General features: G+C 38.4%; 1 protein-coding gene across 12 annotated transcripts in view; it reads right to left on the bottom strand.

The window, feature by feature from the left end:
- Positions 1-507: 507 nt before the first annotated feature.
- The window catches only part of asic1c (acid-sensing (proton-gated) ion channel 1c), a 94,174-nt gene continuing 74,562 nt past the window's right edge, over positions 508-20,119 (bottom strand). For 4 of the 12 annotated variants that reach the window (XM_071492936.1, XM_071492935.1, XM_071492930.1 and 1 more), the window contains 10 exons: positions 15,680-15,830; positions 14,961-15,088; positions 10,439-10,589; positions 10,269-10,325; positions 9,651-9,804; positions 9,331-9,422; positions 8,895-8,974; positions 8,121-8,192; positions 5,131-5,183; positions 3,418-3,963 (listed from right to left, as the gene is read on the bottom strand). In XM_071492936.1, coding sequence (XP_071349037.1) covers positions 3,885-3,963; positions 5,131-5,183; positions 8,121-8,192; positions 8,895-8,974; positions 9,331-9,422; positions 9,651-9,804; positions 10,269-10,325; positions 10,439-10,589; positions 14,961-15,088; positions 15,680-15,830 — 1,017 coding nt within the window. In that variant the 3' untranslated portion in view covers positions 3,418-3,884. Of the gene's footprint in view, positions 1,954-3,417; positions 3,964-5,130; positions 5,184-8,120; positions 8,193-8,894; positions 8,975-9,330; positions 9,423-9,650; positions 9,805-10,268; positions 10,326-10,438; positions 10,590-12,429; positions 12,558-14,960; positions 15,089-15,679; positions 15,831-18,559; positions 19,813-20,119 lie in introns of those variants that run through there. The other 8 variants (XM_071492929.1, XM_071492926.1, XM_071492925.1 and 5 more) reach the window with 8 other exon arrangements.

Below are 20,119 nucleotides of genomic sequence, written 5' to 3'. Positions count from 1 at the left end.
TAAGCTCCACAACAGCTACTAAGTGAATCTTCTTGTGGGATTGTTAAGTCAATAGATGCTTTCTTTGAAAATATTTTGCACAACTCACGAATCAATACTTAGATCTAATAGTGAAAAAACAAAAGTTTGACTTTAGATTCTGTCAGCTTTAGTGTACATCAGGTTTAAGTAAAGTGTGTCAGCTTTGTTTAAAGTGCCTGAAAACTCAGTTTCAAATCTCAATGTAGGGTCACTGGGTATGTATCATCAGTAAAATCAGCTGATCTCCTTCATCAGGACTGTGTGGTTGTGGTTTGATCAGAGAGCTGTTTGACAATCACACAGCTGTCATCACATTAAGATTTAGATTATTGCTTAATTACATGGAAGTGTGTAACATTACTTTTTCTCAGCTGAGCCCTGTCCACATCTAACCAATGAGAGGAGCTCAGAGATAACAACAAACACGGAAACGTCTTGTGTCAAATAACCAAAACTGTTATCCGTTGCAGATTATTTTGTGTTCATTGCTCAAACTCAGCAGGCAGGCAGGTTCATTTGAAACGCTTATGCCAGTTTAAGACTGAGTACGTTACGCGTAGTTAAGTGTGTATTAACTATTTAATGTACAGTTCAGAGTTAAAATCACATATCTACAATAAAATGCACACAGAGCATGTAGAGCCAGATGAAGCAAGTCCAGTTCCCCAGATGTGTGTGTGCATGGAAATCGTGATGTTGCCTGTAAGAACCAGTCTTAAAGGCACATTTTTGATTCACTGCAAGCCACATTATATTTGAATCCAAAAAATGTGTGATATTGCAGTTTTCCACATCTGCATAATATCTTTCTTTTGTTTAGTATTGCACAATCCCAAGCTTGGTTTGACGAGGATTTTGTTTCTAAAGATCCACGACATTGTACCACAGGATGTGGAGAGCACTATTTTTGATTCATCTGGCTCCAAAAATACACTTTGGACATTACAAAGTGAATAGCATGGCTAATATTACATTAAGAGACCAGAGATAATAGGAGTACACAGTGGTCATGCAAGGAAGGAAATGGGTGATGTGCCATAAAATATTAACTGTAAGAATAAAATAGTTCAAATCTCTGTATTTGTTGTACAGTATAGCAACAGTATAGAATATTATCTTCTATTTGGCCATAACTATGCAGTAAATTTCAATTCAGGACTACTTAATGAGTACAGACAGTTTAGTAATATTTTCTGCCAGTTCAGATACACTCTGCTGTTCTTTGACTGGTAGTAAGGCAGGGGGCAGGGACAGAGGTAAAGACCTGGGACATTTTCACAAATCCTGTGTATCCCCCACAGTAGGTGGTGGGTCATTATTATGCTTTTCAACCCGACAACATGATATACACACACACACTTAAAAATCATCATGGCAATGCAGCATCTTCAGAATAGCGTCATCATGTAACATGAACTGGCATTTGTGTCTCTTTATTTGGCTGATGATGGTTATTATACAGTTATCATATCATACATCTGTGTTGCAGTTGGCAGCTGTTTCGTCTACATCCATTCCAGCTATTGAATACGTCATGAATTGAAAATGGGAATCCCAAACAAAAGAATTTCCTTTAATGTCAATTTGATAACAGTGGCATCTGATTCAGTGCATTTATTGCTCAGGACACAATACCACTGGTTCTCGTTCTCTTTTTTTTTGTTGTTTTTTGTTGTTTTTTTTGGGTTTTTTTTTTTGTTTCCTGAAAGGTAAAATTTCCATTTGGATAAAGTCTCTTCACAAGGTGGTCTCTGGCTCCTCTTGGAGTACCCTCTTTTTCCTGATAATGCTGGAGCAGTGAACACACCGTGAGTAACAGCGTGAGAAGTTAAAACTTGAGCCACAAAAGGTAGTCACAACCATAGACGTCCAGTCATTGGCTTTCGAGTGATGGCTGATCTCCAAGGGTTTGTGCTTCACATCAACAGTCATCTAATACACAGACAACAGAGTAATAAAGCTACAGTGTTATGAACGTCACTCACTGGATCGGCATTATACTTGAAAGTTTCACATTTAAAAAAAAAAAAAAAAAAAATCAATAAAGTATTTATAGTGACGGATGTGTACGTGTACCTACAAGTCCATAACTGTGGTGTCAAGGATTTAAATAACCCAGAGAGAGGAAATAGACTGACACGAAGATAAGAAGAAAAGTTGTGTACGTGAGTAAGATGGGTAAATAGAGTTTATTATACTTTATCATTTATACATCACAAACTGTTGTGACTTATTACATGTTCTGGAATAATAATAGTAATAATAATAATAATAATAATAATAATAATAATAATAATAATAATAATAATAATAATAATAATGATAATAGGGTACAATGGTAAAATTGTACAATGCATTTCTGTTATAAATCAACTGAATTGAATGGGGTTGAGGTGCATGGTGGTTTTGATGTTTTGAGACAATTGTATCTAATGAAATTTAATCATGTTGTAATCACCAGAATCTTTTATATATATATATATCATCTATATGTATATATATATATATTTGACAAATGTCTCACATGAGCAGTATAGAATTTCTTCATGGCATTTGATTGCATTTATTTACAAATTTCTGTCAAGTTTAGGAATGTCACCAACAAGCCTTTTAAACTCTACTTATTTTCAATAGAGAATAGATTACTATCACAGGGGATTGTGCTGATAAGCCCCTTTAAGACACGATATGGGGGGGGGGGACAGAATTATTAAAAAAGGTGAAGAAGAAAAGCCTGATTGTTTTTTGGGTTGTTTTTTTTTTGTGATGATGAATTTCCATGGTTACAAGGGCCAACTTTTACAGCAAGCTGAATGCTAGCAATATTTTGTGACAATCAGTGTAGCAACACTATCCCAAAAAAATGGGAAACATTAATGAAAACTAAAATGTCAGCTATATAAAGATATAAAGATACAATCAACAGCCTTTTTGGCCCCCTGACTCTCTTTTTTATCCATAATGTATGTAAAAAGTTAACAAAAACATCCAATTCAGTCGTTTCTGCCATCCCAGGCTCCACGTGGAACACAACTGAACACTTGCATATATATATATATATATATATATATATATATATATATACACACAAATAACCAAGTTCCTCTACCCAAGTTCCTGTTTTTAAGTGGTATAAGCACAGTCATCTAATTATTGAGGCAATTTAAAGCCTCATAGTAGCAAAAGGCAACGTTAAACACTAGTTGAGTGTTTTGCTTCAGGTATGAGCAGCTCTTTTAGCCAATGATCAGCTCTTCAAACTGGAGCAGATTTCTAAAAAGGCTCTCCTGTTCTAACTGGTGACAGGTATAAGGTCACTCAATACAGCATTGGTAAGATGCTGGAGACATAACACTGATAAGTAACTGCAATGCTACACATACCAATCCATATGTATTCTATTATTTATTTATTTATTTTTTTGTCTTTTTTTTTTTTTTTTTTTTTTTACATTTGATTGATGTACAGCAAAACTGGCACAACAGTACTATGTAACTCATCTCAACACAGGTCAGAATCCCTTTTTTGGACACATTTATCTTCAATGATTGTATACTCTAATGTGACTGGATAAGAAAAACAAATCCACAAAATGAAACATGAATAAATTAACACTGATGCCTTGACATGGCAGTTAAACCTGAGTTCTGTTTTGGAAGTGGTCTCTTTTTTTTTCTGATGATAGTATTCTATTTCTATTCAGGCATTGATAAACTCTACTATACGTTGTTTGAGTTGCACACTCAACCCTTTTTCTGTTAAATACATAAATTATTTCACAGTTTGCTGTCAAGTCCCCGAATGTGGCACCCCACCCCCAACCCCTACTTTATGTTGTCAACAAGCAAACTCCTCAAAGTTGCCTAGAGTCGGGTGACGAGGTAACATGTTCGGCGTGAATCCGAGACTGTCCGAGTGACTCCGGAGGGTGTCACAGGTGCTCTGGAAAAACAGAGGGGAAGGAAGGAGGGAAGACGAGTTCAACAGGGTTAAGGGGAGGGGTGATGAAGGGAGTGATGATGATGATGACGGAGGATAGAAATGAGCCACAGGTAAAATGAGAGCAACCGGAACGATCATGGATGGACGCGGCGAATTAAAAAAAAAACAAAAAAAAAAAAACAAAAACATATGTGGCGAGGAGAAATTGAGTAAAAACAAAAATAAAAATGAAGTTAATCATCAGACACAAAGACAGGATATACAATGGAGGATAATGAATGACAGAAACATATGTGGACAATGATGAGGTAATGAATACAACAGATTCGGAGGTTCCAAGATCAGCCACATCGCATATGTTTCACAGAGAGTTAAAGAAAATTGGGGGAAGGTGGGGAAAGATGAGTGAAAGGAGGGAGAGGAGAAAGAAAACAGTATATTTTTAGTCCTGATTTTACACTAACAGAATCAATTCTTTAAGTTACGGAAGTTTAAAACATCCACATATGTCTGCATTTCCCTGTATGTGCGCTCGCTGAGTAAATTAACTGCTGATATGTGGATAACAACACTGGTAGTCCCACTGGCAAAACTGGCTATTCCAGCAGACAAAGAACCATTTATATTTTGTGCAAACTCACTGCATGCAGGCCTGTGATAACATCACAAAGTAATGCATCTAGTGATGTTATCTGGCACGAGCCTGAAATGCATTGCCTCGAAATGGACCTCTGTGCTGCAGGGAAACAAATAGATCCCATGGGGTTCAGCTTTTTGTACAGTAATCCGATAAATATGTAATCTGTTTTCACAGGAGTAGTGCGCTTTATCCTTTGGGAAAGAAAGCATCATTATTTAGTGGAAGGAGCAAGTTTTGCATAGTGCAGAAAGTCATATCTTTCTGCACTTGGAGAATCCAACCAACTCATGTCTTCTGTCGAGCCAATAAATACAGACACACACCAAAACTAACTTGTCCTGACACGATGGTAGACATTAAAATGCTCACTGCAGTTGGATAATCACCCCGTTTTTCATTGTATGCCTACTAAAGCCAACCAAATCATTTGTAGCCACTGAGGAAATGATGTATGAGATGGTCTCAAGTATGTATGAAAGAGAGGGACAGCATGGGAGGGAGCATCTATTATCAATGGGGTGTGCTACCTGGGGGCATGATTAGGCGTGACACCAGGGCTGGTTGGGTTCTCTGGAAACTCCTGGAATAGACATGATGAAAAGAAAGATGGGTGAGGGTGACTGAAATGAAAATAAAACACAATGCAAATGCTATTAGTCAAACTTGTGAGGGAATACTGCAAGAGTGTGTTTTCCCCTCAGTGATATCATTAAAGCACTGAAGGGTCAAAATAAGATTTGAGGGGTTTTTTTGATAAGCAGGGAAAGCACAGGGCAGTTACTCTCGTCCCGATATGTTGATGATCTCTGAAGAAAAGGAAGTTCAAACTTAAAATAGGGTCTAATAAACAACTAAATGCATTACTTCATTGTCAGGTTGTTTGAGTGGAGATGTGGCAATGGACTTGTCGAAAAACGGTTATTGAATATGAGATAAAGGAAGTAAAGAGGATGGCTTATAGTAAGCAGGTGAACACATGACATGAATGGAGCAGAACACAGTAAATATAACACCATGTCAGACTCTAGGAAAAGCATGACATACTGTAAATATCAGCCCACTAAATAAATGCTTCATCTACTGCCACATTTTAATTTATAGTTACTGATCCTCCTGAACTAAAACAACCTCCTTACTATGTTGGCTTAAGTTAATGTAAATCCATTTCTACTAAAGAGAAGAAACAACTTTTTTCAATCTTTTTTCCCACATCAGCTATCAGACCAACTTCGGAACCTGAGGCAATCAAGCATGCATAAACACAATCCTCATGCAGACACAAACCCATAACTTTTTCACCAATTTGAGGATAATTTGTGGAACATCCTATTTCACTTGCTGTATTTAACAAGTAATGAAAAAGTCTTGGACTTGTGTGACACATAACAGAGAAACAGAGCTTGCATTTCTGAGATTCTGCCAAGAAGGATGCAAACAGTACACTCAGGGACATAAAGAAATATCTGTGTTTAACTCCAATCTGCTTAAATGCTTTGGATTTAAACAGCACCAGAAAAGAGGAAATGTTTTTAGCTTTTGTTTCTGCTTTTGCCTTGACAGAGATGGATTGGTGGCTTTTAACTTTTATTTGGACTTGAGACATGACCGGTGGTCCCCATGTGTTAGAAAGAAATGGACTGGGTGGTTAATACAGATTCGATTTTGAGATTAAGATCTACTGGAAGTGAAAGGATTTAAAAGATGGTTCACATATTTCAAGTTTTCCTTATTTATTACCTAAGGATTTTAAAATGAGTGGTCTCAGTCAAAACATTTCTACAACTAAAAACTACACATTAAGCTTCAGCAATGTTCAGTACTTCTAATAATAATTTATTATTCTAATAATCAATTTATTATTGAATTAATTATTTATTTTCAGGTAGTAGTCTCTTAGTTCTACCAGTGGTGGTGAAATACTGATCAGATTTAACTTGCCCCCATCCATAATTAAATAAGAATTTTTAAGAACATGGGATAAACCATTTATAAAAATCTGAAAATAAAAGTAAACTCAAGCGATTTCCTTGTGGTACTCTGCAAGATAATTTTCTGTTATCAGCGATGGAACTTGCTGTGTTTTGTCAGAGAAGTAAACCTGAATCCAAGATCTGATGAAAGACCATAACATTTAGTCCTGGCATTAAGAATAAAACGATCAATAATATCAGATAAGTCCATCTGTTAAGTCTTGGAGCACAGCCCCAACTAAATTCCTGTTAACTGATTTACCATGAATCAGTCATATGTACTAAATCCGTGCCCTGCATGTTACTGAGTCAGATTTTTATGAAAATAACATAAAATTTGACTCAAAACAACTTACTCCTATCTTTGACAGCACAGGAATTACACTAATAAGTCTACAATTGGAGAAGTAAAACTCACCATGAGGGTTTGATTCAGCAGTACGTGCAGCACATGTAATGATTACTGATATTAAGAAGGTGCATTGTGGTTATAAATAATCTCTTAATTACTCTGTATAAACCTTATGTAACAGTCGGCAAGGGAAATGAAGGTGCCTCTGGATCCAGTCATTTAAACCACTGGGCTCATCAAAACGCTGCGTTTTAAGGTGGGACAGAAATGCCTCACATTACTCTAGTTTTCATTTTGATGTTAAAACGGGTTTCATTGCCTTGAGGGCTTTGAAAATTAGTTGATCATCAAATGTTAATAAAATCTCCAGACCTCTTAATCTTGTTCTGCTTTCTGCTCATTTGTCTACTCTCACATTAATCTATTCTGAGTTTGCTATGATCACGCTGCTAGACATAAAGTGAGAAAACCAAAGGACAATAACAGCTTTTCCTGCTCTAAGTGAACTGTAATTACATGATTGAGGGTGACATACAGAAGCTACTGTAAATTGTGTAAATTCCTGAGAAGTGGGTTGGTGTGTGGGATTAACTGCGATTAGGGCCGTACCCTCTGATTATAAAACCAGTTTGTGAGTCATAAATAAAAGTTAACTGAAAGCAGGTCAGACACTTCACTTCTTGTTGTCCATGCCCTGAAGTTAAAGGACACTCAAGTAGCAAAATATTTAACAAATCACACAAAAAAGGCTCAGAAAAGGAGGCTTAATAAGTGTTAATAAGTGGGTTTGGTCTTAAAATACTCATCTGTATTCCATCTGTAAAACTATTGCAGATTTTTGTCATCAAAGGCAGTAATTTGTGCTGCGTCTCTATAATATTCACCATGTAAATAAAGAGTACTGTATTTGTACAGTATTATACTGATTATGCATTCATACTGTGCAATAAGCATAATGTTGATGTATTACTAATGATAGTGATCTCCAGAAGGATACATCGTTTCTGCAAGAGAAATTAAAACTTATGATGACATAATAATGTGTGGCTTTGATTTCTCTCTGGTGCTGTTCATTAAAGCATTTCAAGTGTGAGCAGACATTTTATTGTTGTCGTTGCTGTTCCTGAGCACATCTAATACACATCACATTCATTTCATTCAGTCCATTCAATCCATTCTGAGAGACTAAAATTACCAGATTGTCGCTCTGACAACGCTGTGGTCGTTTCTTGCGTATGAAGTAACCCAAAACCTTATCCTTAAACACCTAAATGAAAAAACATCACATACACATTACAAACACAACAAAAACATTGACCTTAGAATTCAACATTAGCTGTACAACTATTTTCAAGTACTGTCAGTAAATAATTTCAGTTGGTGTAAAAATCAATTGGCTGTTAAAGCAATGGTCCCACATTTTGGGAAATATGCTCAGACTGATGATACTTTCATGTCTGCGCAATTAAAATGAAGCTGCAACCAGCAGCTGGTTAGCATAGCCTAGCATTGAGACTGTAAACAAGGTGAGCTAGCATGACCAAGAGTAACAAGTCAGCGTTATATTTTGCGGGTTTAGTCCATACAAAAAATCCAGAAGACTCTGCTTGTTGCTTGGCAAATGCACTTGGCCCTGTCACATAACCCTCCTGAAAAATAATAAATCATTGTTTTTTGGTTTGATTAAATAAATGAGACTTGTGTGTATATAGTGAGCTTCAACTGTGGTGGTTGGACAGAGGTAGGCTAGCTCCCCGTTTCCCAGCTGCTTTATGCTAAGCTAAGACTGGCTATTATAACTGTACAACATGAGTGATACTGATCCACTCGTCTAACTGTAAGCAGGAAGGAGAATATATGTATATTTCCCAAAATGTGTCAAACTATTCCTGTAATCATTTTCCTTTATATATAATTTTCCTTTATATATGTAGTTTACATTTTAATTACTTAAAAGCCATCGCTTTACCTCATATAGGTAGTCGAATATTTCCAGTATTGTTAAAACACTGGCTCCAATAAAGAGCCCCATCTGACCTCCAATGTCACCTAGAAAAAGAGAGATGAACAGATAAGGGCAGGTACCGTAACTGAACAATGGTCTGTGAAACTATTCCCTGTGCTGTCACTTTTAATTCAGTATCTCTCTGAATAATCTGAGCAGAATTGTCAAAAGTGTCCATCTAGCCCCAACTTCTCCTCAGACCCAACCCGGTTACCCTTGCAAGAGCATCAGATTATGAAAATGTGTTGAGACTGTTTCACAAGTTCAAAGAGGAAACCTCAAAGCACCAGGCGTGAACATGCACGATGTGAAATATGCAGCAGGGACCTGCTGAGAGTGCTGATTCCGAGGTCAGCCGCATTTTTCTGTCACAATGAACCTGACAGTGCGGGAATCTTACCGAGAAGCCCTGCAATTTCATAGGCCTTCTTCTGCTCGATCTTCTCATAATTCAGAGCTTCAAAGAAGATGTCCAAGACCAATATATTTTCTCTGGGGAGAGGACAGACAAGAGCACACCAAAAAGATTTTATTTCCGGTGATATTACGCTGAACTAAATGATATCTCACATTTCCTGTGTAACTATCTTTCATTATTGTTACATTGAAGGTGAACGATGGAGACTCAGGTCATGCTATTGCACAGTACATCCATACATCAACAGAAAAAAGAAGAGAGACCATTATCTCATGAACTCACTGCTACCACATAATACTTACCCAATATATTGCTCAGTTTTGTTGAATTTCTTAGCCAGATATTTAGCAGATGCCTTACTGGGGATCTTAACCATGGACAGCTCCTTGCCATAGCGAGTCATGTTGCAGGGGGTCTGACAGACACAGTAATCGTTGTCTTTCTCTACCAAAAAGTCTGTGGATGATCAAAGTCATTCAAAAATATTGTGATCACTGCGAAGAATCAAACAAACCTGCATACAGAGGCTCTCAGTTTCTGCTAAAAATATCTCCTCACACGACAGAAAAAACACTATATTCGCTGCCATCGTTCACTTTCCATGAAAGCAAATAATGACTGAAGCTATAATACAGAGGAAGGAGGGGGAAAAAAAGCACTGTGGGATTTATTTGATACCAGTGAAGCATAGACGCACCACAAATCTTCCTAATGGAATTCTTAAACAATAATTTCACTTTATTATTTTGCTTCAGTACTGTCTTAGATTAAAGCAATTCCAAGCTAAAGCTACAAAGGTATTATGTACAGGCTGGAATAGCCTCATAGCACTACTACTGAACACTTGGTTGAATTCAGACGTTAATGCAAAGATATTAAACTAGTATTTCATACATATACTGTACAGTAAGTGGGCTCACCTAAAGCTGGGTCAGCACAGTCTTTGTACTGCTCAGGTGTGCAAACTGTTGAGGTCCCTGTTTGAAATAACATAAAAGTAAAAATAATTACACATTAAATAGAAAAATGTTACATGAGGACACAAGTATTTGCAACATTTTTCATTGGTTGAGTCAGCCTGAAATCATACCTGGCATGTGAACCATCCTGCAGTTGCAATTCTCAAGCAGGTACCGGGTTTCACAGTCAATGCGGCAGGCGGTGATGCTGTACGTGGAGAAGTATTCAGAGTCTATGGGAGTAGATTTGCAATCTCCCCAAGGTGGAGGAAGGTACTGAAGCTGAAAGAGCAAACAGCACATGTTTTCTCTCAGTATATAAGCACATGGGATTACAACAAATAACATAATGCAAGCCCAGTACAGCATAAGTACAAAAGAGGGGACAACAAGCTGAGCTGACAAAACCCAACACAAATGTCTTAAACATTAAAAAAAAACAAAAAAACAAACAAAACAAACAAACAAAAAAGCATTTAAATGAAAATGTGCACTTAGACAATATTTACACAAAATGTCCAGTCAAAACAACATCATTGCTCATGTATAGCAGCAAGCAGACGTCATGCAGAACATTACTAATGCAGGTCTAGTCCCCGGTAGGAAGCAGAGTACCATGGGAATAGAGACAGGCTTAAGAGAAATCTGTAAAATATGTAGTTTCAGACAGGACACCACAATCAATGGACAAATTTTACAACCCTGAGAATGAAACTCAGAACAATAGACAGTTTGCAGTTTTCAAATGAACAATTACATGAATCTAACAGACATCATATGGTACATAACATCCTATTACATAGTAATGAGTAGTATATTTAATCTGAATGAATAAATGAACTTCTCTCTAAAAGCTTACTAAAGTGGTTTTATTGTTGATTTTCCATTTCGATTTTCTAATGAGAGTTTAAGACAAAACAACCCTGACAGCACGGGCCTGTGAATTTAACAATGAATTGTAATGAAGATGTAGTGTGTAGTCAGTCTGCAGTCTCATTAGAGGTAAAACTCTCATTAAAAGGTGAAGAGCAGGTCACTACATTTATGAGTAACTCAGGGATTTCTTAATGAATCCACTAATGAGGAATATTTAACGACTTTTAAGGTTTTGGTTCACACTTTAAATTAGACCCATGGTGCTCGTCTTGTAACTGCAGCAATGTGTGTGCGTGATCTGTTTAGAGCTCCCTTTAACATTTTAAAGGAACTGAACACAGTGACACTGTTAGAAACCAGCAAGACTTCCAGTCCCCTTTAAAAGTCTTGTTTACAGCAGTTTATGGTAATGAATGTCTACTACTCATTTTCATGACCAAAATGAACCAATTATTTATGAAGAGCAGCAATGCTTGCTTGGGCATTTGAACACATAGCTACTAATTGCAGTGGAAGCTAGCCAGCAATCAATGCAAACGGCTTCTTCCTGACAAACTTCAAAGAAATGATGCTGCTGTTGTCACATTAAGGTTCACTGTTATGCCCAATCATCTCCACCAGCTCTAACCAGGCTAACTCTGACAATCCAACAGTCATTTAGTCAGTGATAGAGCACAATTCATTGAGGAAGTAGACTTAAACTGGCAAACATGATTAAGCCTTTATTGAACCCCATTTCTAGCCCTCAGACTCTCATAACTGGAGTCACACTGCAGATAAAACCCTAGCGAAATAAATGCTAGACTTCAAACTGATGCCAGAGTCCTCAGGGGTAATAAAATATAATGAATCACACAGCCTGGTCCCTCCAGATGACATTAAGGAACGGCCCAGTGGATCGCCCCGACAACACATAAAAGCAAAAAAAAGAAAAGACAGAAGTGTACATGGCAGTAAAAGGGTAAAGTCAAGCAACAGACTTGGATGAATGGTTTAAAGCTGGAATGAAACACGTTAGCTGCTCTTCACTGATATCTATTAAACAGAGAGGACAATGACGACAATGAGGGACTGCAGATGTTTTTGCTTCAGCCACAAGAAGGAGGGCAGATGAATCCATTCCTCGGGGGAAGGGGGCCAGCAGATGAAAGTGTGGAACTTGTAATGGGTGTGTAGCTATTTAACATACAATATTTTTTTGAGGGGGGGTTTTGGCATGCAGCAAACCCAGACAGTCATACGCTACCCTCTGCTCTTGGGTGGAAACGAACGTTTGGAAGCCGGGGGCGACCCCGAAGCCCAGCTCATGGAGGAAAGGAGGCTCTGACTGAGAGTGAAGCTGTACCTTTATGCCGGCCTCATAGGACGTCTCATCTAGGGCGAGGGGTGAGGGAACACAGCCCACATCATTATCAAAATAAAAGAGGAGCAACAGCAAGGTAAGGGACAGAAAGTGGTCATCCCCTCTGCACAGACAGCCTGACAACAAAACAGCCACAGCTCCCGGTAGTGTGTGAAAACTCTGGTGGGTTGTCATTCAGCTAGTCTCTTCTTAACTCTACTCAAGCTTGAGTATAGTTCAGTTATGATACAATACAAAACATAATTCTAGTCCAAAATTTGTGGCTGTAGTCTTCATGTCTCTCATGGCTCACGAGTCACAGCCTCCTGTTTAAAATTTAATTCCTCTAACAGTAGCTTTACAAAAAAAAAAAAAAAGTCAAAAGAAATCATAAGTGCTTCATCCAGCTGTCTATTATTATAGCGAGCTGTGTCACTGTACTCGTAGGAGACTGAGTGAAATTAATGCTGCCCAGACCTTAATGACAGCCTAATTAATTCAGCACATCTTTTAGGTCGTAAACATGTCTTTTAGCTGTCACTGGTGAGGGCGTTCCTGTCATGAATATAAATGACAATCCATGCACTTTTGCTTTCTGGTGGAAAGTTTGTGATGGTGATTAACCGTCCAGATTCACTTCTTGGAGATGGCTGGATGATGATGCACTTTTTACAACATTTTTAGAGAGAGAGAGAGAGAGAGAGAGAGAGAAAGAGAGAAGGAGAGACACACATATATTCATAACTGCTTCCCAAAAATAAAATTTGTCATCTTTGTGGTGTCCTAGTGTCTGTTTCAGGAGACCAGAACTCTGCCTCAATCATCCCATGTTATTCTGCTTAAAGAAGGGTGAAGGTTTTATTTGATCATTTATCTCATGCTCATGAACTGACCAAGGCCATTAACTTTAGGAGCAAAATCATTTAAATTAGCGCTGATTAATTGTTAAAATAATCAATTAGATTTAGTGCTGTATCTATTACTTCAATGCCTCAGAAGGGTTGATTATATGATACAAATATTAATAAGCCTGCAGCACAATAACAGAATACACTTGATCTTGAAGGTAATCACTGCAAAAACCTGAAATCCTTTGTGGCACAGCTGCCATTTTCTTGGCTTACAATGAGGGTTTTGCTATTTGTCAGAGGATATTTTCCTAATCTGTTACTGTTTCCTTTTGGAAATCAAAGACTGGTGTTTGGCTTGGGTGTTATTCAAGTGAAGACAAAGAAAGAGACAATTTGAATTTGTTGTCTTGGCAACATGACATAACTGCTGTCGTTTCATTAGATTTGGATTGGAAATCCATGAATGCTCAGTATTATGACTTTGCACATAGGCTTTCTGATCAATTTGGGCTCAACTATCGTTATTACTTTTCATCCTTCACTGGCAGCTGTGAGGGGATAGTTGCAGACTAAGAGCTAATTTGCCACAGGCTTTTTCCGCGTCCCTTGATATTGTGTGCTAAAACCCTCATTTTACTGTAGCCCCTGATTCACGACACATTAAAATATGTCTTCAAAATAGCTGTGGGTGATCTTTGTTATCTATGGATTCAGAGTTTAAGTGTTAATGGAATTGGAAAATAAAGTAATATGATGACAGGTGCACCAGGTTTCTTTTAACAGTTCAATTTAATATAAAAATAAGACTTTCCTTCAAAATATATTAAGTCTTGAGAGTCTTCAGAGGTTAGTTATCCATAGTTAAGACTTAAAAAGCAGGCTGAACGTTGCCAATACATCTTTTCAGCAATAATTTCAGTGAGAAAAATATCAAGGATGTTTAAAATTACTTCAACGCTTTCATTAAACAGCATTAATTATAAGAGATTGTTAATTCTCTCTTTAAAAACTTTAATTAAAAAAAAAAAGTCAACCTCATTTAATCATAGCTAATATTTTGATAATTTAAGTCTGCTGACCATGGCTGTGTGAAATCTTTGAGTCTTCCACACAGCTTCTCTCTGCCTTCTCTTTGAATGTGCCACTAGGGACACAGCATTCAAATAGCTGTATTCATATTTTCATATATTCACTTTCTCCTCAACAAGACTCAATATAAAAAATAAAACAAACACTCTGAGCTGCCAGATATTTTGCATGCTGTGTAGTCTGAGGTTCTTCTGGCTCTGATAAGCACAGTATGCTTGTACGCTCACATCCAATCATTACTTGGCCCTGCTCTATCAATGTTGCTTGGCTGCTACAACTCCTCAGTTTCATTTATTGTACCCAGATTCACTGGCTGTTTATTTAACACTCTAACTGCACATTTCCCACACGAGGTCAATTAGAGATCTGATTTTGCTCCGGGCTCTGTTATACAGAGGTAATGGACACTGGCTGGCAAGGATTTGGGGACAAACACAAAATAAAGCAGAGCATAAGAGGTCGAGGTTGGAGGGTAGGAGGCTGAACATTAGGTACCAGTTGCTGCTGACATGACACAAAAGTTTGAAAACCAGGGGCCACACCAAATCCCAGTTGGTCAATGAAGGGCGGCTCATCCTGGCTGTGGATCTGAACCTTGATGCCTGCTTCGTAGGAGGTCTCATCTGTGGATACAGCACGCCAGAAAATATAACAAAAAAAGGTACGGTGTCCCTCTAGAGGAACCTGCTTTGTGGCTCTTTATCCTTCCCCTGAGTTGTATATGGACACAGATTTTCTACACCACATGCCAGAAGCTAATATGTAAGAAATACTCATATGCTAGTGGGCTGCACCCATATTTAACAGATTTATTACATGCTGTTTAGTTTATGAATATGTGCTACAGTGGTGTTGTTGTCCACCATAAAGTGGAAACAATATGTCAGTGAACACAATTTATGAGACTGATGTCAGGTTTTAGACCTGCAGAAACATATCAAGACAATATGATATTAAACATGGTAGTATATCACGCTTGTGTGGTGCAAAAGAATGCAAAGATTTAGCAGCACATGCATGATAAGACCTGAGAAACCCTGGGTTTTGTTTTCTATATGAAGTGACACATCGACATGTTTTAGAGATGACAAAAGACTAGAAGTGTGGCTGGGATTTCCTGTGTAGCCAAACAAAATGGAGAAATCTCCACGTAACTGTTATATAAGATAAAATGTTACTGAAGATGTCCGACTGGTGGTTGAAGCTGCACTGACCTGTCTCTCCCCAAACAGGCAGGTATTCATCCTGCTGAATGTCCAACATGATCTCCAAGCCGTTCCCTGTGCCACCTTTTAACGTAGTCAACAAAGGGTTGCCGTCTAGTCCCGAGTTGAAAGTGTAGCATTTTCCGTAGCGTGTGTAAATCTGTAAAAGAAAGAAAGCACAGAAGGAGCATGAATGCGAAGTCAAACCTGTGGCAAACTGAAAACCAGTACAAGATGTATTACATGTGAGCTTGTAATTGTGCAGGACAGGTAATCATTGCAGAGATTTTGTGATTATCAGAGAAAGCTGTACCGGCTTCAAACAGGCACCTTGCTCTGATTTGAGGAATTAATGAGTGTTCCTTAGCAGCAGCAGCAGCAGCAGCAACAGCCGCAGCAGCAGCAGCTATCAATCTTTACCCAATTTCACTCCAAATTTCCCCTGAGTAATTTAGAGTAAATGTACTATTTTGCCATCATTAAATAAGAATCATCTGATGTGGGAGCTCTCTGGACACGCAAACAAACTCTAAATTGGGTTTGTTAAAGACATTTGTTTGTCTTGACTGACAAACTTCTTAAGAGACCAAACCTGTGCCAGTAAAGCTCAGCAGCACAGGACCATTGATGTGCAATGACTACAGTGGGTTTGTTCACACCAAATATCTCTCTGATTCAATTAACCAACTGGTTTGAGTTATTTATTTTCAGCTTTTGCTTCAGCACTCACAGTTAACACAGACTGACATATTTTTTAAATTTTATGTATTTTCCCTGTGATTGGAAAATTCTCCTTCTGATTAGAAATGTTGACATTTCACACTTAACTCAGGCTACAGTTTGGATAAAGACGAAAAAAAGCCTAAAATTCTGAATACAGCTTGAGGGGCTGAGTAAATTCAAGATAAGTCTATCAATGTGAGACACCATCAGCCTTTAGAATTGATTGGTTATGCAACGCTTGCAACGAGTAGAATATCTATTCCTCATGCATTTCAGCACAATGTAAAAACCTGCAGTATTAAGCACATTAGCTTTATACCATTTATAATTGTGACAACACCTACATATGGCTTTCACACTGTAGAGGCAAAGAAAGGACTTGAATCTTACAGGCAACTGAATAAATAACTGTGAAATGCAGTCACTACTGAATACTTTATGTTGTAAATGAATACAACTGAGTTTACAACATTGAAATATTTGATGAAATGTGACATTTCCACTAGGTAACAATTAAAAAAAAAAGTATTTTAGATAGGCTTAACAATCAAGTGTTACTATATGGCAAATAGTAACAGGGCATGCATGTACTGTAGCACCCAGACAAAAATATGTGGCTGGGGAGATGATGTGTTTGCTGGCTTACCCAACAGAATGGCTCTCCACGTCTGTTTTCACTACATTTCTAAACAACATTTCACCCTGCAAAGAAAAGGAATCCATCTAATGGTAAGTTTTCGTCAGTATCCAGTGTGGTGAGGTCGTGGTAAGAGGGCTGCTGACAAAAACTCAGTCGGCATGGCAATGGCAAAGCTGATCTCAAGAGATCAGAGTCAGTGTTCCATGTCCAGACTTAGACAGACTTACATGCAGCTAAAACAGATAAGACAGAGCTTTGGTCCCTTCCCCCTGCTGGCTACATAATGAGGTCTGCAAAGTGAGTAGAAAGCATCTAACTAATGACTATTTTTAAAGATTCAGATTTAAGGTTAGAGCCACACCATTCAGACACAGCAGAGCCACACCATGTGCTGCTTAAGATGCAAGCACACAGCACAGTTTAAACCCCAATTATCACCCAATCATGGTGAATCTGGCCATGATAACTGATTTTAAAGAGCGTGAAGGCTCTGCATTGGTTTGTGCAGAGCAGCCCCCATAGAGAGCTGACATCCTGTTCTATGCGGGATTTTACATTTCAAAGATCTCAGTCCAGTTGAAGCTGTCACAGTTACATGTTTGATTTTTATGACTGGAATCTAGATGAATCTGAACTGGATGCTCAGATTTGCATCTGTGAAGGAAAATTTGTTAAATGCCAGCCATGGGTTTCTGTTTTAAATCTACAAGCGTGTTCCCAGATGTATTATTTTCAGTGCTGTAGAATAACATTTGTCACTCTGCATGCATGCTTCTCACTGCAGAAGCTTTCCCCATTTAGCCTTGTGAATATTATCTGATGATGTTAAAAGCTGCCAGTTTGTGTTGAAAGAATTTATTAGATGTATTGCCATCTGGAATAGTTCGACTATGTTTTGCAAATGTCATGCACTTCCTTCATGCACCATCCAGCAGTTACACAAAGAGTATAATAGACTTCCGTCGGTTTTAAAAGGGGGAGCTCGGCAGCAAGAATATATATTCTACATGCCCTCCAGATGTTTAATTAGAGAGGCTAAAATTTTAATTTGGACTGATTTATGATGTCTGAATTATTAATGCTCTAATTTTTCTACCTTAATATTGTTGTCACAGGTTACAACAGAGATAGGTGTTCAAACACCTGACAACTTAACAACTTAACTTAACAACAGGATGAAAACAGATGAATGAGAAACTTCAGACACTGTAGGGTGGACAGCAAAATGTCATGTCATTGATGATGACATGACATTGATTTTCCAACACAACATGAAGGTAATGTGTTTGTTTGCTTGAGTTACTTTTTGAAGACATCAAGTTTAATAAGGCAATAGCTGTCATGTTTGAGAGGCAAAAACAGGACAGTCTTGTTTGCAGCTTTGAAAACATCAACACCTTAAAATACCCTGAGAGAATGCCTGCTGGAAGGAGCATTGTCAAGCGCTAACTGTGAATTATTGATACAGCTTGTAAACAACATTCATATCCACACCTGACAAACACCATCTTTCTTTCTGTACATACAGTGCTGAAGTTTTTGTAGGTGCATGTTTCCCCTCGAAACCTGCACTCCAGCAGCATGTCCTCCAGCTGGTGACCGAGGCGTCCCATCATTTCAGTAGTGTTGATGCGGTAATCAGGGGGCGGGTTGTAGTTGTTGAAGTCGAGCAGGCTCAGGAGACCCTGTTTGTGGCTGTCCTTAAGGATGGACAGGCTCCTCTCCATTACTGTGTGATTAGGATACATGAGGTCCATCCAGTAGCCGCTGTGATACAGGTCATCCTTAGTCAACGTGGATACACGGAAAACATTTTTATTGCAGATAGTGACAGCTGGGAAGGACATATTGTGAGCCCACACCATGTAGATCTTCGTGATAGCAGGGTAGGACATCAGGTAGAGGATTCGATTCCAGGACCAGGTGATGAGGAGACCGACACAAACAAAGAAGGCCATGATCCAGATGACTCGCTGTGGTTTTGACTTGTCCGGAGAGAAGACGAACTTTAAACCGTGGATCTTGGTCCTCATTATGAAATCCACTGTAATCTCTTTCCATGTTGGTTTCAGTGAGCTGGACTCTCTGTTTTTGATAGTTGTCTCCTGGGCATCATTTTGTTTTTGTGGCCCCAGAGCAATTGATTCGGATGAGGGTGCTTGAACCATAATTGCTTGAGTCAAGGCAGGCGCTTCTTTACCAAATGCAATTTCTTAGTAGCTCACCCCAGACTTCCCCAATTCACACACAGTGGCTTTCTCCACAACCATCTCCAGGTTTATTTATTAGAAATTCCAGGTAACAGCGACTGGAATCCTAGTGTGCAGCTGTCCAACTGTTCAGGCTTTAAAAGATATAAACAAAGGAAGTAAGCTCCTTGAGGGAGGTAAAATTGATTTACATAATGATTCCTTTATGAGAAAAACAGCTGAATCACTCCATTAACAAAAACCATCAAGCGTAACCATCACCAGTCCTTCATCAATAGATAAATGGACGTGATAATTGCAGATGTAAGCGACGGCTTCACTCCTAGAGGCAATCACTTTGAAAATCCGGTGAGGCTTACCCCTGTTGCTCAGATCTTTCACTCCTCCATCTCCCTCTCCAGTGCCAGACAATACTTGCAGATTTCGGTGGTTTCTCTCTTTGTGCAGTAGCTGCCCAGAATCCAACTCCTCCCTTTTTCCACAGATTGAAGAGATGCTTTTTAGACTGTTGACTTGCAGCCTGCAGAAAGGAATATAAAGCTTGTTGCCCCCCCTACACACTCTCTCTACAGTCGAATGGAGAATGAGGTGGAGCCAGGGGATGAAATTGTTTTCCTCCGGTGATGAAGTAGACCTCCAATAGTATAGAGAGGCGGGGGAAGGTATCAATCAATGTAGTAATAATTGTGATCAAGAAATTGTGCAACTGAAAAAAGCATGAAGTCTGAATTTGTTGAATATTGAAGTGTCTGCAGCTCGCTCATGGATCAATATACATCTATATAATTGATAACTGAGAGGAGCCAGATAGTTGGAGAAAAACACATCTAAATCTCTTTCAAAATGAATTAGAAATAGCTGTTGAAGCACATTTTC

The sequence above is a fragment of the Trachinotus anak genome, unplaced genomic scaffold, assembly GCF_046630095.1.
Source record: "Trachinotus anak isolate AG129_WGS33_773 ecotype Australia unplaced genomic scaffold, CSIRO_AGI_Tana_v1 ptg000012l, whole genome shotgun sequence".
Classification (NCBI taxonomy): Eukaryota; Metazoa; Chordata; class Actinopteri; order Carangiformes; family Carangidae; genus Trachinotus; species Trachinotus anak.
The sequence above is the reverse complement of the archived record's forward strand: the minus strand, read 5'-3'. Positions and strand labels throughout refer to the sequence as shown.